The 16,796-nt window shown below is 59.9% G+C and overlaps 1 protein-coding gene across 4 annotated transcripts in view; it reads left to right on the top strand.

The window, feature by feature from the left end:
• The window catches only part of ABCC3 (ATP binding cassette subfamily C member 3), a 42,334-nt gene that overhangs the window by 10,085 nt on the left and 15,453 nt on the right, over positions 1–16,796 (top strand). For all 4 annotated transcript variants that reach the window (XM_062175417.1, XM_062175418.1, XM_062175419.1 and 1 more), the window contains exons 2-21: positions 1,046–1,222; positions 1,470–1,595; positions 1,807–1,944; positions 2,741–2,866; positions 3,034–3,095; positions 3,782–3,913; positions 5,038–5,229; positions 8,560–8,737; positions 8,831–8,992; positions 9,476–9,568; positions 10,507–10,710; positions 10,797–10,943; positions 11,317–11,404; positions 11,680–11,746; positions 11,978–12,104; positions 12,188–12,364; positions 14,851–15,018; positions 15,268–15,454; positions 16,350–16,461; positions 16,549–16,696. In XM_062175417.1, the coding sequence (XP_062031401.1) occupies positions 1,046–1,222; positions 1,470–1,595; positions 1,807–1,944; positions 2,741–2,866; positions 3,034–3,095; positions 3,782–3,913; positions 5,038–5,229; positions 8,560–8,737; positions 8,831–8,992; positions 9,476–9,568; positions 10,507–10,710; positions 10,797–10,943; positions 11,317–11,404; positions 11,680–11,746; positions 11,978–12,104; positions 12,188–12,364; positions 14,851–15,018; positions 15,268–15,454; positions 16,350–16,461; positions 16,549–16,696 (2,811 nt within the window). The remainder of the gene's footprint in view (positions 1–1,045; positions 1,223–1,469; positions 1,596–1,806; positions 1,945–2,740; positions 2,867–3,033; positions 3,096–3,781; positions 3,914–5,037; positions 5,230–8,559; positions 8,738–8,830; positions 8,993–9,475; positions 9,569–10,506; positions 10,711–10,796; positions 10,944–11,316; positions 11,405–11,679; positions 11,747–11,977; positions 12,105–12,187; positions 12,365–14,850; positions 15,019–15,267; positions 15,455–16,349; positions 16,462–16,548; positions 16,697–16,796) is intronic.

Below are 16,796 nucleotides of genomic sequence, written 5' to 3' on the forward strand. Positions count from 1 at the left end.
AAAGCAGGTGGAGGGGTGATCGCTGGCACAGGAGAGCGGAGAGCTGAAAGGGGTCCATCTGTTGTCTGGAAACGCTCAGGTGCTGGAGGGCTGTAGCAGGGAGGGGGTGGGGGAAGGCTGAAGGCGGTAGCTGGATGGGGGGGTGCAGTGTAAGGTGAGGTTAGACACCCAGGCTGCTTCCCACCCCCTCTCAGGGCCCCTCCAAGCCCCGTCCACCGCTCCCCCGCCCCCACCCCAGACCAGCAGGTCATTGTGGGCAGAGAAGTCAAATTCTCCCCCCTGAGGGGTGGATCCCCAGCCCCCAGACCCAAATCCATCCCACAGCAAACACTGCCAGGCCACCAGCTGAGGAGGCTGCCCTGAATGATCCGCTTCCCAGCAGCCCCTGCGCCCCGCCCCCTCCCAAACACTGAGACCTCCCCGCCCACTGAAAAAGAGAAATCAAACCAAACCGCCAGAGACCAGACAAAAGGAAAATCAGGCTTCCGTGCTTACGTGATCACAGCGCCAGCTACTCTGCCAGTTAGCAGGGCACAGCCTCGGGTCATGGTTGTCTCCAGGAGGATGGGATCGTGGGTGCTTTTCCTTGCTCCTTGTTTCTATTTTCTGTGAAGAACATCTAAGGCTTTGCAAGAAGGAATTCAAAAAACATAAGTACTTCGGTGGCTTTGGGGGGAAGCGATGCTAGTAAAATATGTGTTGATTAATTGATTTAGTCCCTCATCTCTTTCCCAAAAAGCTTATCAGTGTAGTTAGGCTTCTGCTCCAAGGCCAGGTGCCAGGTGCCCATCCACCCTGGGGGTGAGCAGTTTCCCCGGCCGCTGGGCTTTGGGGATTCAGGGGGATGGTTGGTTACCCTCAACCTAGAGATGTGTGACAATCTGGCCACTTCCCCTAGATCGTGGCTGCCCAGTGGGGTGATTGTAGCGGGACAGGGCCACCCCCTGTTGAAGGCAAAGGCAGCCAACACTCAGGGGCGCTGTTTCACGGAGAGCCCCTTTCTCCAGGAGGCTGCCACAGCCTGCATGGTTCTCTCTGTCCCCAGGACTCCAACCTGTCTGTGCACACGGACAACCCGGACCTCACTCCATGCTTCCAGAACTCCCTGCTGGCCTGGGTCCCCTGCATCTACCTGTGGGCCGCTCTGCCCTGCTACCTGCTCTACCTGCGGCACCACCATCATGGCTACATCGTCCTCTCCCGCCTGTGCAGGCTTAAGACGGTCAGGGGCGCAGGGCTGTCCTCCGGGGGGTGGGGAGACAGGACCTGGGGGATCCTGGGTCTTCTCAGAGCCTGCCACCCTTCACAGCTAGGTTCCCCAGCCTCACCTGCCCTGCAGCTTGGGCTCATGCTGAGATAGTACCTCCCAGCCCTCAGGGCCAGGCTGGGGCAGGTCTCCCTTCTTCGGGAGCAAAGACCGCACCCCAGCAGGGCAGGGGCTGTCCCTGCAACCCATGCCCCATTCACAGGCCCTGGGTGTCCTGCTGTGGTGTGTCTCCTGGGCGGATCTCTTCTACTCCTTCCATGGCCTGGTGCACGGCCAGGCCCTTGCCCCTGTCTTCTTCATCACCCCCCTGGTGGTGGGGATCACCATGGTCAGTGTGGGGCTTGGGGAAGGTGGGTAGGGGGAGGTCTCCGGTGAGCAGTGGTGGCGGGGGGCCCTGAGGAGTCAGCTGGACACCTCGGGGGTGGGAAGAGGACACGGCTACCCTGGACACATCTGGGCATGCGCGGGCAGGCGGCATTGAGGCAGGTCCAGATGTGAGTTCTCTGGCTGGGCCGGGCCCTCCCGCCCTCCCTGCGCAGCTGCTGGCCACCCTGCTGATCCAGTACGAGCGGCTGCGGGGTGTGCAGTCCTCGGGGGTCCTCATCATCTTCTGGTTCCTGTGCGTGGTCTGCGCCATCATCCCCTTCCGCTCCAAGATCCTTGCAGCAATGGCAGAGGTAAGGAAAGGAGGAGGGGAACCTGCCAGGCCCAGACCTGTCCAGGGGGTGACTTCAGGGCTCAAGGCCATTGCCTCGTCCCAGACCCCTCCCTACCACACCTGCCTGCTCCCAGGACCCCCTCAGTTCAGGACTTTTCTCCTTGTTCTTCGCTTGCTGTATCTCTGGCCAGAAGCAGGTGGCAGATGGGGGACTGGTGTGGCACAGGGGATGGGGCAAAGACACTGCCACTGTTGGACACTTGTGGGAGTGCAGGGCTGCTCTGTGTCACCTCCACCAGGTGCACTATCTGATGTGTGTCGGGGTCGCGTCACTAGCATGTGTGTGTAGACACACGTGTACCATTCTGACCAGCTGGATGGCCCACTGTCAGTGCCTTCCACTTTCTTCCTCTCTGGCCTTCTTCTTGGCCTTGGGGTGGGGGCGGGGGTGGAGGGATGGAGCACCGGGGGTCAATCTTGGGCCTCCGGTGTCTCCCACCCTACAGAGTAGCTCGGAGCCCAGGCTCTGAACCGGCACTTACTCTGGCTCTTTGGGGCATTGCTCAGTTGCAGAATGGGCACCATAGCCCCCTTGGCACCAGGTTGTGTCTGGGTGAGACACAGTATCAGGGGTGGAGTGCTGGCCCCACGCCTGGCACAGGGCAAGTCCTCATCAAACCACAACCCATGCACTGTTCCCGAGCTCAGAATCCCCTGGCTGGGGACCTCAGAGGAGCCTGACGCCCAGAGACCCCCAGGACAGGAGCTGCTGGCCAGGCTGGCTTCGCACACTCCCCTCACCCCATCCCCCACAGGGCGCCATCTCAGACACCTTCCGCTTCTCCACCTTCTACATCTACTTCGCGCTGGTCCTGTCGGCGCTGGTCCTGTCCTGCTTCAGGGAGAAGCCGCCCTTCTTCTCCCCCAAGAACTCGGACCCTGTGAGTTTGCTACTCCCCAGCCCAGCCCTCACCCGCAACCCCCATCCCTTCCAGATCCTTCCAAAGGGAAACACACTTGCCATCCCTACAACTGGTAACCTGGGGCTTGAGGAGTGAGGGGATGGTGGGCGCTCCTGATTCCCCCGTTCCATTCTTTCACCTTCTAGAACCCCTGCCCAGAGGGCAGCGCTGGCTTCCTCTCCCGCCTGTCTTTCTGGTGGTTCACAAAGTGAGTGGGGCTTTTCCTCCAGCCTGAGCCAGAGCAGGAGAGAGGTGGGGGGTGAGAGGGAGGAAGGGTGTGGGCCACAGGATCAGGACCTGAGCGGCAGGGCCTGGCTGGCACCTCCCCCCACCCCATACGCCCACCCCGGTGGGCATGGAGCTGGGAGCTGTGTGTGAGCCGGTGAGCTGGGGGCAGGGCCCTGGCCCATTCCACTCCCAGGCTGCATCTGGCCCAGGGGCTGCAAGGAGAGATCACAGTGAGCTCTGGACCTTCCATCCGGGCTGAGCTCACTGCTTGTCATCTATCTCCCTGGCTGTCCCTCAGAGCGACTTGAGCAGGATAATTGTGTCTGTGACCTGGGTGACAACTCATTAACCACACTGCCCTGAGGAAGCATCTGAAGCCAGGGCTGAATCCATTGTGCCTGGTCCTGGCCCAGGGCCCGAGTGGCATGGAGTTTCCCTCCAGGGCTTGGGGGGAGGGGGGACACCTGGGCGGGAGGGGCCAGAGGTAGGAAGTCAGGAGGGAGAAGGCAGGAGGTGAGTTTCGGAATAAGGGAGAGAGCTCCGTAGATCACGGCACCCCAGGGAGAGCCTCCTCTGGGGAGAGCCTGGGGCTATACAAACACTGACCCCAGCTCCAGCTACTGCACTCTGACCCTTTGTGGGGGTTGTGCCCACCTCCCTGCCCAGGCTGGTCATCCTTGGCTACCGGCGGCCCCTGGAGGAGCAGGATCTCTGGTCCCTGAATGAGGACGACCGCTCCCAGATGGTGGTGCAGCGGCTGCTCCAGGCGTGGGAGCAGCAGCAAAAGCAGGCTGCGCGGTGAGGCCTTCCCCATGCCCCAGTGCCACTCGTTCTCCCTGTGCCTCTAGGCCTAAGATCTCCTGCAGGGGACGCTGCTGGGCCTGGGGTGATCACCTGTAGAGGAGGGGGAGGAGAGCAGGTGCAGGAGATTCCTTGGTGACCTCAGGACTCCTGGCTGGGAAGCCTGGGTCTGGGCAGGGCCAGGATGCCTCCGCAGCACTTACTCTATCCCAAGCCCAGTCCTAAGCATGTCGATCACCTCGTCTAACCCCTCATCAGCCTACAGTGCAGGTCCTATTGTCCCTGCATCACGGACAGGGACAGAGGTTTAGTGGTGCGCCCCAGGGCCCTTAGCAGGTGGCAGCAGAGCTGGAATCTGCACCCAGCTGCCTGGCCCCAGAGGTCCTGCTCTTCCCTCTACAGTACCCTGCCTATTATAAAGGGCAGATGCCAGAAACTTCCCTTAGCCCCTCTCAGTCCTGCCTCTGGTCTGGATGTGGCCAGAGGCGGTGGCTCAGTGATCCTCCTGCCCAGGGACCTGGCAGCCTCCCCTGGAGAACCCATGCGCCTGGCTCTGGCCAGCTGTCCGGCCCAGAGAGCCAGGCCTGAGTCCCTTTGACCCCAGGACGGAGCCCTCTTCCCTTCCATCCACATGCATAGGCCTAGGAGCTGGAAGCTGGTTCAGCTCAGAGCCCTGATCATGCCCAGCTGTGGGAGGGACCAAGGCCTGGGGCATGGGTAGCAGTACCTTGGCTTCCATGGCTTGCAGGCTCAGGGAAGGCCTGCCACACTCTCTCTGTCCCTCCAAGCCACCTCACCCACTCCCTGCCTTGCCCCGCCCGCCATCTCCCTTCCCCTCACAGCCTCATCCCTGGAGCCAGTCCTGCGGAGGGAGTGGGGGGTAGGCAGGGAGAGACCAGAGGCTGGGACAGCAAGGGTTTAGACTCCTTGTGGAGGACACCTGGCCACCTGCAGACAGAGTCACCTGGGAGCTCCAAGAGCCCAGAAATCAGCTCCCTCCTCCCCCTCCCCCACTTCTTCCTCTCTCTCCCCCTCCCTCACTTCCCCCTCCTTGGCTTCCAGTAGGGGCAGGAGGGCCCAGGTGCCCATTCCTGCCCGCTGTTTCTCCCTCCCTGGAGCAGGCAAACGGCTGCAGCAGCATCTGGGAAGAAAGCGTCGGGAGAGGCCGTGGGACTGCTGAGCGGCCGGCCCCAGGCCCAGGAGCCGTCCTTCCTGAGGGCCCTGCTGGTCACCTTCGGCCCCACCTTCCTCATCAGCACCTTCTTCAAGCTGATCCAGGACCTGCTGAACTTCACCAACCCGCAGCTGCTCAGGTGTCCACATACTCCTCCCTGGGCGGAGGGCTGGCCTGGACGAGGGGAACATAGAGCGTTGAGAAGCCCGGCTGGGAGCCACAGAGGCTGTCTCTCCCCTTCACGGGGCCCTTGGCGGGTGGCATGGTCTCTGCACCTCAGTTTCCCCTGCCGCTCCCATTGGCTGGGAACCAGCCAGCGCTCCAGGCACTGCGGAGGAGGCATCACCAAGCTTTTTCTCTGGAAATCTTGGCAGCAAACCTTTACAAAGGTGCTCCTCCTCCCATTTCCAGATGGGAAAGCAGCAAGCCAAGGGGACTTGACCAAGGGCGCACAGCTGGTAGAACTGGAGTCGCATCTGAGTCCCAGGCTCTGAGCTCCAGCTATGGTGCCCTGGCCGCCACCATTAGGCTGTATCACCTGCCCCTCCCATGGCCTGGACTTCAAGGAGCTCTCCAGCGAGAGGGTGGGAAGAACAGCTGGAATAGTGCTAGACACCAACGACACAGAAATAAGCAAGGAAAGGGCCTCGAGGTCTTGGGAGAACCAGCGTGCAGATCAGTTGGATCCGGGGGGCAGAGGGGTGCTCAGGTGTCTGGAAAGCCCCAGGAGGGGCGAGGGAACCAGCCAGGGTCAGCAGGGGTCACTGGGCAGCCCAGGGGGTTACCAAGTTTGGAGGCCCAGTGGGTGAAGCAACAGGGGAAAAAAAGTGCAGCCCAAGCCTGGTGACAAAGGCCTGAGACAGCATGACTCAGGACGGCCAGGTGTTGTTCATGCTGGAGAAGGGGTGGGGGAGGGAGGGGCAGGAAGAGGATGCCAGGGAGGGAGAGCTGAGGATATCCTTGGAGCCTGGAAGCCAGGGAGGGGCATCTGGTTTGCTTTTCAGGGTGGTCCAGCAGCATGTGGGAGGGCAGCGGAAAGTGGGCAGGGTGGGGAGGGCAGTGGGAAGTGGGCCAAGCAGGTCAGGTGAAAGTCCAGGAGGGAGGGAGAGGAGGGTTCAGAAGCTATGCAGGTGGTGGATGCGCATGCCAGGGAGGGGGAGGAGTCAGGGCACCTGGGTGACTGCAGGGTGAGGCGCTCAGAGCAGGGAGAGGCTTGGGCAGGTGGCATGGGGTGGGTTGAGCCCTGGCCATGGTGGGCCAGAGCTGCTGGTGGGCTGTCCAAGGAGGGCTCCTGGCTTTCTGGAGGGCATGTTCTTAGGGGTCCTTGGCTTGGTGCCCCTAGGGAGCATGTGCAGGAAAGGCTGGGGGCGGTTCCCAGGGACAAGCACCAGACTGGACTCCGAGGAACCAGAGCTGGGAAAAGAGCCTGGGACTGGGAGCAGAGCACAGAGAATGCTTCCCAGGGGGAGAGTGGCCTCCGTGAGGGGACTTGGTGATGATACAGAGCCTGCGGAAGGCACCTTGGGAATGGTTACCCACTTTGCAGAGAAGAGAGGCCTGGACAGAGTGCAAGGGCCCAGAGTGGGGGCTGCAGAGAGCCAGAGACATGGAATTCTAGAGACTTGTCCAGAGAGGTGCACCCTCACCAGTGACCATGGACTGGGTGGCCTGGAACTGCAGACATTTCTCCCTTCCCAGAAGTCCACAGTCAAGGTGTTGGCAGACCTGGCTCTGGCTGAGGCTCTGCCCACGCCTGTCTCCCAGCTCCTGGAAGTGGCTGGCAGGCCTGGGTGTCCCGACTTGCACATGTATCACCCTGACCTCTGCCTCCTGAGTCACAGGGCTTTCTCCTCTATGTGTGCATCTGTGGGAGAGCCTTTGTGTGCTAATCTCCCTCTGCTTTCTCTCTCTCTCTCTCTCTCTTTTTTTTTTTTTTTTTTGACAGGCAGAGTGGATAGTGAGAGAGAGAGACAGAGAGAAAGGTCTTCCTTTTTTTTGCCGTTGGTTCACCCTCCAATGGCCGCTGCGGCCGGCGTATCTCGCTGATCCGAAGCCAGGAGCCAGGTGCTTCTCCTGGTCTCCCATGGGGTGCAGGGCCCAAGGACTTGGGCCATCCTCCACTGCCTTTCCGGGCCATAGCAGAGAGCTGGCCTGGAAGAGGGGCAACCGGGATAGAATCCGGCGCCCCGACCGGGACTAGAACCTGGTGTGCCGGCGCCGCAAGGCGGAGGATTAGCCTGTTAAGCCACGGCGCCAGCCTCTCTCTCTCTCTTAAAAGATTTATTTATTTATCTGAGAAGCAGAGTTACAGACAGAAGGAGTGACAGAGAGAGAGGACTTTCATCCACAGGTCCACCCCCCAAATGGCCACAACAGCCAGAGCTGGGTCGATTCAAAGCCAGGAGCCAGGAGCTTCTTTCAGGTCTCCCATGTGGGTACAGGGGCCCAAGTGCTTGGATCTTCTTCTGTTCTCCCTGTCCATTAGCAGGAAGCTGGAATGGAAGTGGAGCAGCTGGCATCCAAACTGCCACCCATATGGGATGCCGGCACTGCAGGCAGAGGCTTAACCTACTGCACCACAGCTCCGGCCCTTCTTTCTTATATAAGACGCCTATCACCAGAGTAGGGCCCATGCTCCCCCAAGGTGACACCGAGTACAACTGCAAGGATCCTATTTCCAAATGAGGTGCCAGGGCTAGAATGTACCTTTTCAGGAGACAACTCCTAGCTGTGATGCTGGCTGGGGGGCTCCGTGGGGACAGGCGGACATTTGTCCCAGTGTGGAGATGTGGCCATGCCCATAGATGACAGAGCCGCCAGTGGAGATGAACAATAGGGGCTCACGCTGGGGAGGAACAGTGAGGGGCACATTCCTGCTGGAGCAGGTGGGATCAGGGCTGGGGTGCAGAGCAGGGCCCGCCTTGGGAATCAAAGACACCTGTGCTTCAGGGGCAGATGTTTGGAGGAAAGGATGTGGGTGGCAGGGGGTTCTCAGTGGGTGGCTAAGTGGGAGGACCGGGAGCCGGCAGTGGGAAGGAGGTAGGCCAGAAAGAAAGAAGAGGGTTGGAAGAGGCCATGGGGGAGGAGGCAGACAGGGTCACCACCAACACTGGGGACCACTGATGTGGGAAGGATGGATTCGAGGGGTGACGGTCCTCGTAGCCTTGGATGGTAGATCCTAGAGCCCTGGGCAGCTTAGGAGGAGGAGGGGCAGAGTCTAGCCAATTTCCTCCTGCCACCTGGTTCACGGAAGTGAGGGAGGCAGGCAGGGGAGGCTGATGGTGGCCAGGTGACAGAAGGGGTGGGTGGCGAGGACTGTGTGGTGGAGGTGTGGAGGGCCAGTGGCCCCCGCTGCAGAGGTTGTAGGAGGCGGGGTGGGGGGATGAAGCAGAGCTTAGGGTGGAAGCAGGGGGCAGCAGGCTGAGAGAGGGATGCTGCCCGCCCTCATGCCTCTCCCCTCCTCCGGCAGCATCCTGATCAGGTTCATCTCCAACCCCAAGGCCCCCAGCTGGTGGGGCTTCCTGGTGGCCGGGCTGATGTTCCTGTGCTCCGTGACGCAGACGCTGATCCTGCACCAGTACTACCACTGCATCTTTGTGACGGCCCTGAGGCTCCGCACCGGCATCATCGGTGTCATCTACAGGAAGGTGGGCTGGAGTCGGCCACGGGGGAGGGGCTGGCCCTGGCAGCTGGGAGAGGCTCTGGGTCCAGTCCATTCCCTGCTGTCTATCCACCTGCAGGCGCTGGTCATCACCAATTCTGTGAAACGTGAGTCCACAGTGGGAGAAATGGTCAACCTCATGTCAGTGGACGCCCAGCGCTTCATGGACGTTTCACCCTTCCTCAACCTGCTGTGGTCAGCACCCCTGCAGGTCATCCTGGCAATCTACTTCCTCTGGCAGGTGACCCTTGACCCCTGACCTCTGCCCCCTTCCTCTGGCCTTACTGCAAAAGTACAAGAGAGGGTAATTCTGCGTCAGCAGGGGGGCTGTGTAATGGGCACAAGAGCTTCTCAGTCATTGGCAAGGGGAAACAAGACTTGAAGGTTGCTAGGGTGTGCACCTGCCTCTGCCATCGCCCTTCCCACAGGAGCCCAGGGAAGAGAGGGCCTTGGAGGAAGGGTGGATGTGACTCTGGCTGTCACTGCATTTGCCTCCCTGTGTGTCTGGCCACACTTCTGTGCCTCTTGTTTGTCCTGTTGTCGTTATCCGGTGGCTAGGAGCCTCTGCAATGTCATCATTCTGTCTCCATCTGTTTGATCAACTGCCATTCTTTGCTTCTGGCCCATCCCCATGTTTCCATGGGGCTCTGCTTGTTTGGTGGCTTCTGGCTGTGGATGTTGGTTAGCTGTCCACCCGTCTCATCATCTACCTATGCTGCTGCAGATCCTGGGTCCCTCCGTCCTGGCTGGAGTTGCCCTCATGGTCTTGCTGATCCCACTCAATGGAGGTGTGGCCATGAAGATGCGTGCTTTCCAGGTGGGTGCCTCTCAGAGGTGCACTGCATGGGGCACAGGACCAGGTGTCTGGGGGAGGGTGTTCACTAACCTGGGCACCTCTCTACCATGTGGCTTACTCCAAGCCACATACACCACCCTCATCTGGTGGCTGTGGAATGAGGCCCAGAGAGGTTAAGGCCATCCAGAGGGAAGCACAGCTGGGACTCAACCCCACATCTTCTGCGCCAAAGAGAACCTTTCCCACTAGGCTGTCCTAAGTGCAAATAGCGAGCCACTCAGTCCATTTACTATACCTAGAAAAAATGACAGACTTCCTAAAGACCATCACCAGCCCCTTGCTCACCTTGCAGGCCCACATCCCCACAGTGTGGCCAAGCATCCACCAGTCTGCCCTTTCTTTTCTCCAAACCTCCAAGCTCTGGGTACCTAGAGCCCCCTCCCATGTCCTCCCATAGTGTCATGTTTCCCCTCAGAGCAGGCACAAGGATTTATCCTGAAGCATTTGCTCGGATAATCACTTCTGATCTGTACCCCCGGCAGTGGAACGGATGTGGGGCCCTGGTCTGAGCTGCTGCTCACCACACCCTTCATGGCCAGCACATGGCCTGGCCCGCAGCAGGTGCTCAGTCGATAGGCATTGAATGAGTGCATTGTCTGCTGTGCCATCCTGGGGGAAGAAAGAGAAATGAACCGGCCAGCCCCTCGGGGAGCTCCCTGGGGGGACATCCCTGTGAAGGGGTGGCTCTGGGAACAAAAGCAAAGTGCCATGTGCTTTAGAAGTACAGGGAAGGGGGCTGAGGTTTAGCACAGGCCCTGCTGGGAGGCGTGAAAAAAGCCAGTAAGCAGTGTGGAGGGGCCGCAACCCTGAGAATGTGTAGAAGGCCTGAGCCCCCCTCACCCCGGGCAGACTCTGGAAAGAGGAGCAGGTGCACCAGGGCTGCGCTTTCTGCCGCACAGGTGGAGCAAATGAAGTTCAAGGACTCGCGCATCAAGCTGATGAGCGAGATCCTGGGTGGCATCAAGGTGCTGAAGCTGTACGCCTGGGAGCCCAGCTTCCTGAAGCAAGTCGAAGACATCAGGCAGAACGAGCTCCGGCTGCTGCGCAAGTCGGCCTACCTCCAGGCCGTCTCCAACTTCATCTGGGTCTGCACGCCCTTCCTGGTGAGGCTCTGTGCCGTGGCTGGGCTCCCCTGCTGTGGCTGGCGCCCAGCAGACTGCCCCCTGACGCCACGCCCCGTGCTGCCCAGGTGACCCTGATAACCCTCGGAGTGTACGTGTGCGTGGATGAGAACAACGTGCTGGATGCCGAGAAGGCCTTCGTGTCCGTGTCCTTGTTCAACATCTTAAAGGTGCCCCTCAACATGCTGCCCCAGCTCATCAGCAACCTGACTCAGGTAACCTGGGCCAGGGCTGGGGAGTCGGGGCAGCTCGCCAGTCCGGGCGATGATGACGGAGACCTATCCCAACCTGCGGGGGCCGTGTGGCGTGACAGAGTTCGTGTTTGAATGAGGTCGCTGGGAGTCCCAGGAGGCCCGCTGAGGTCTCAGAGCCTGAGAGCTGGAGACGGCCTCGTCTTACCGACCTGGACCTTAGAGCAGTGGCAGCCACGAGAGAGTCGGTCGTGGGAGGGGACCCAGCACTGGGGTCTATGCCCTCTGTGGGAGGGTCCTGCCTCACCCAGGAAGTTGGGGACCCAGCCAAGGCAGGAGGACTGGGTCGGGGCATGAGACAAGCTGATCTTGGGGCTGACTCATGCCTTTCCTGCAGACCAGCGTGTCTCTGAAACGGATCCAGCATTTCCTGACCCAAGATGAACTTGACCCCCAGTGTGTGGAGAGAAAGATCATCTCCCCAGGTCCACAGACGCCCTCCCTGGGCAGCTCTGGCCCCGGCCCCTGCTCCCATGCACCCTCTGGTCTATGCTAAGTTCCTTCTCGTGACCTCTTTTCTTCTTCCTCTTTTCACATCCACTTTGGCTCCGCGCCTTCCCCTCTCTTCCGGAGTCCGTGCACCTCCCCCAGGGCTCCCCACACGGCTCCCTCTGCCCTGCCCCCAGGCTCCCCTTCCCCAGGCCTGGGCTTCATGCCGGTTCCCTGGGCTCCCTGACCCTGTGTACCTTGGTCCCTCCAGGCTATGCCATCACCGTCCAGAGTGGCACCTTCACCTGGGCCCAGGACCTGCCACCCATCCTGCACAGGTGCCAGCTTTTCCCCTTCCCATCTCGGCTGCCCCAGCTGGGCTGAAGGCCAGGTTAATCACAGAATGCCTCCCCCCCCCCCCCCACCTCACAACCCCGGTGTTGGACCTGGACTGCAGGTGGACCTCGTCGTGCCAGGGTGCTGCTTGCAAGGGAGGCGGCTTGGGTCTCCAGGTGGAGTGCAGGGTCCAAACCTGACCCTTGCCTCTGACTGGTGCTGCTTGCCCCCAGCTTAGACATCCAGATCCCAAAAGGGGCACTGGTGGCCGTGGTGGGGCCTGTGGGCTGCGGGAAGTCCTCGCTGGTGTGCGCCCTACTGGGAGAGATGGAGAAGCTGGAAGGCAAGGTGTCTGTGAAGGTGAGAAGGCAGGGGCCCCGGGAAAGGTGCGGGGCTTGACCAGGCCTCGGGGAAGCCTCAAGGTCAACTTTTCCCGTGGCCAGGGCTCCGTGGCCTACGTGCCCCAGCAGGCCTGGATCCAGAACTGTACGCTTCAGGAAAACGTGCTTTTCGGCCGGCCCATGGACCCCAAACGCTACCACCGGGCTCTGGAGGCTTGTGCCCTGCTTGCTGACCTGGAGGTGCTGCCTGGTGGGGACCAGACGGAGATCGGAGAAAAGGTATGGGGGGGGGAGGGGCCTCCCACCCTGCAGAGCCAGCACACTTGGCCCAGCTGGTAGATTCAGTTATTCATTCCGTCGTACGTGCATGTGGCTGCATGCACTTCGCCACCTGCTGGGGAAGCAGCTATCACTGGGAGAGGCCCACTCAAGAACAGACAGAGGCTGTGGGATGCTCTGGGGCCAGAGCCTTTTGTGCAAGGAAAAGCGTTATTTAGGACGATGAGTTCATCAGCCAGCCAGCCAGCCAGCTTCTCTTCCTTCCAACGAATCAACTGGCCGACCATCCATCCATCCATCCATCCACCCGATTTTGATTAAGCCTCTGATCTATGTCAGACAATCTTATGTAGTAGTGCATGTACCTGGCTGAAATCTTTGCCGCCTTCTACCTTACATTTCAGTAGGGGAAGAGACAGTTAGCAAGAGAAAGAAGTCAAATAGACGCTCTGTTAGAGAAATGCCAAAGGAGAGCAGGAGTGAGGAATGCACGCTGAGTGGGATTGTCTGGGTGGCTTGCAAGCCTCACTGAGGTGGGAGACCTGAACAAGAAGAGGGAGAAAGTCCTGTCTTGGGGAGCTCTGTCTACAGGCCATGGGGCTTGGGGAGGGGCAGAGCAGCAGAGAGCATGGGGAGCCAAAGCCCCTGGGGCAGCAGTTGGGCACTGGAGGGCCAGCAGGGACGTGTGTATCTGGAGCGTGGTGATCAAGGGGCCAAGGGAGGAAGTGAGACCAGACAGGTGACCAGGCAGCCAGGTCGGCGAGGGCCTTGCAGCTCATTGGAAGGCTGTGGCTTTCACCAGAGTCACAGAAAGCGGTGGGAGGCATGAGTCAAGAAGAGCAGGTGCACCTGGGTGAGCACTCATGCACTTTGGTGCAATCAGAAGTTACGATATTGGGGAAGTGGGGGAGAGCCTTGAAGACTTTGGTTCTAATTTTGGCTTTCATTCTACAAACGGGGCATTGGTAAAAGTTTTAGTTTTACTTAATTTTTAACTGTGGTAAAATTCACATAACGTGTATCATCTTAGACATTTTTTATAAAGATTTTTTTATTTGAAAGAGTTACAGAGAGAGAGAGAGAGAGAGAGAGGTCTTCCATCCACGGGTTCACTCCCCAAATGGCCACAATGACTGGAGCTGGGCCAATCCGAAGCCGGGAGCTTCTTCTTCCGGGTCTCCCATGCAGGTGCAGGGGCCCAAGCACTTGGGCCATCTTTTACTACTTCCCCAGGCCATAGCAAAAGCTGGATCAGAAGTGGAGAAGCCAAGTCTTGAACTGGGATGCCAGCACTACAGGCAGTGGCTTTATCCTGCTACACCACAGTGCTGGCCCCCGTCTTACTCATTTTTTAAAAAGATCTATTTATTTAAAAGATAGAGTGGGAGAAACCGAGATCTTCTCTCTCTGCTGGTTCATTCCTCAAGTGGCCACAGTGGCCAGGGCTGGGCCAGGCCAGGAGCTTAGAATTCTATCCATGTCTCCCACATGGATGGCAGAGGCCCAAGATGGGTTGGGCCATCTTCTGCTGCTTTCTCAGGCAAACTAGCAGGGAGTGGGTGGTGGCACCTCTATGGGATGCTGACATCACTGATGGTGGCTTGACTTGTACCACAATGCCAGCCTCATCTTGGTAATTTTTAGAAAAACATTTATTTATTTGAAAGATAGACTGACACAGATAGATCTTCCATCTCCTGGTTCATGTCCCAAATGCCTGCAACAGCCGGGGCTGGATCAGACTGAAGACAGGAACCTGGAGCTCCCTTCAGTTCTCCCAGGCGCATAGCAGGAACCTGAGTGCTTGAGCCATCACTGCTGCCTCCCCAGGCACACGAGCAGGAAGCTGGATCTGCAGTGGAGCAGCGGGGGCTTGTCAAACCAGCACTCTAATAGGGGCTGTGGGCAACCTAACCTGCTGTGCCGCAACCCCAGCCACTTAGTCATTCTCGGGTGTGTTCAGATCGTTGGCATCCCCGGTCTCCTGGACCTTTTCAATCTTGCAAAGCTGAAACTCCATATCCATTAAAGTCCCCAGCCCCCATGCCACTGGGCCGCGGTGGCCACCTCGGCTCTGTTTCTGGGAGTGGAGCCACTTAGGGGCCTCGTGCGTGCGAGTGGAATCGCGTGAGATCTGTCTTCCGGTGCTGGGCTGCTTTCATTCAGCGTGATGCCCTCAGGGTTCATCCGCGCTGTGGCGTGTGTCAGGATCCCCTGCCTTTCTCAGCCGAATAACGGTCCCCTGGTGGGGGGTGGACACACTGAGCTTTACTGACCCGTTCATTGCTGGGTGGACCCTGGGTTGGGCAGGGAAGCAAGAGAGGAGGATGGCCTCACCCACCTGGGCGGACTCTGCCAGCCACCACCCCTTCCTCTGTGGCCTCTGAACCCTACAGGGACACCAGGAGTCCTGCAAACCATGCATCCAGAGGTCTGCCTGGGTGGGCGGGCCCCAGGCCTGTCTGACCCCCTCCTTCTCCCCCCAGGGCATCAACCTCTCGGGGGGCCAGCGGCAGCGGGTCAGCCTGGCCCGAGCGGTTTACAGCGACTCCGACGTCGTTCTGCTGGATGACCCGTTGTCGGCCGTGGACTCCCACGTGGCCAAACACATCTTTGACCAAGTCATCGGGCCGGAAGGTGTGCTGGCTGGCAAGGTGAGGCCGGAGGAGGCGTGGGAAGCTGAGCCGAGAGAGCAGGCTGAGGGGCTCGGGTGAGACCTGGAGGTGGAGTGGGGGTGGGGGAACCTTGAGACACAGGAGTGTGGCGTGGTTGGCAGAGGAGCCCCGTGGGGATGCAGGCCCCACAGGCACTGCGCAGGCTGCACCGAGCAGCAGGTGAGTGCTCGCTGGTGCGCAGGCACCTCCCGCTCACCCCACGGCTCCACACCTGTGCCTTCCCCGCAGACTCGGGTGCTGGTGACGCACGGCATCAGCTTCCTGCCACAGACGGACTTCATCATCGTGCTGGCTGATGGGCAGGTGTCCGAGGTGGGCCCCTACTCGGCCCTGCTACAGCAGAACGGCAGCTTTGCCAGCTTCCTTCGCAACTATGCCCTTGACGACGACCAGGAGGAGCAGGGCAGCAGGACCGGTACCCGCCGCCCCTGGCCCTCCCGACCCCTGTGTCCTCCCAGCAGGGACCCTGTCAGGGCTCTCTGGGTGTCTCTGGACAGGCTCAGGGCTATAGCAAGAACCTATGTGGCTGTCAGACATCGCCAGGGGGGGAAGCAAACTGGACGTAGGCAGGTCCCACCTCTCTCCCCTTCCCTAACCAGGGAGCCCTGGATCAGCAGCTCAGGCCTCAGAGCCTCAGTTTTCTCATCTGTCAAAAGGGGATAAGGTCTCAGGCCCTTATGTATGAGTATGTGCCAAGGCTGTTCTGCAGATAAATTGGCATATGTGCAAGTACTTGGTAAAATCACTTGTGTTATCAACCAAGATTTCATGAGCAATTACTATGTCCAGGCACAGAGAGGGCAGTGACCTATCCCGATGGTGCCTTCTGTGTCTCTGGGCTCACAAGATGCCCCACTCCCCTCCATGTTGCCCACTGCCAGCTCCCCAGCCACACACTCTGGACTGGCTCCCAGACCCACGTGGGCCTTTTTTGCTGCTGCTGTATAAGCGGTCACCCTGTCTCCGGCCAAGGACTTGGCACGCGTTCCTTCCTTTGCTCCTCGTAGGGATGCCACAGGTAGACACTGTCATCCCCTTGCTCCCTGCCTGCCTTAGGTCTGGGCCAGTCTGAGGCCAGGGCCCAGCTTCCTAAACCTTCCGTTTGAGTCCCCTTCTCTACAGTTCCCGAGGGAAGCTGCTCATGTCGTCTAACCCATGTCTGTCTTGTGGCCCTTTCAGTCCTTGCTTCTTCCCTCGTGTCTGTCCGCCCAGGTCCCTTTGTTGGTGTGGGGGGGGGGGGAGGGGGAAGGGGCTTGCAGGGGGAGCTGGCTGACCTCTGTCCACTGCCCCCCCCAACCCTGCCCCTGCAGCCTTGCAAGGTGCAGATGAGGAGGTACTGCTGATCGAAGACACGCTTAGCAACCACACCGACCTGACGGACAACGAGCCTGTCCTGTACGAGGTCCGCAAGCAGTTCATGAGGTGAGCGCCAGCCTGCCCCGCTGGGCAGCTGCAGGCGCGTGTTCAGAGGCCTGTTCCCTCCCTCGGCCTGACCCGCTGCCTCCACAGAGAGATGAGCACCATGTCCTCAGAAGGGGAGGGCCAGGGGCGGCCCGTGGCCCGGAGACGCCTGGATTCATCTGAGAAGACGGTGCAGGCGACAGAGGCGAAGGCGACTGGGGCGCTGACCCAGGAAGAGAAGGCGGAGACTGGCGTGGTGAGGAGGGTGGACAAGAGGAGCTGGGGAGGGTGAGCAGACCTCCAGCAGCCCCAGAGCTCATGGACGCCTCTGTCCCGGACTCCCACGGCTGCCCCCT

This window comes from Lepus europaeus, chromosome 18, assembly GCF_033115175.1.
Source record: "Lepus europaeus isolate LE1 chromosome 18, mLepTim1.pri, whole genome shotgun sequence".
NCBI lineage: Eukaryota > Metazoa > Chordata > Mammalia > Lagomorpha > Leporidae > Lepus > Lepus europaeus.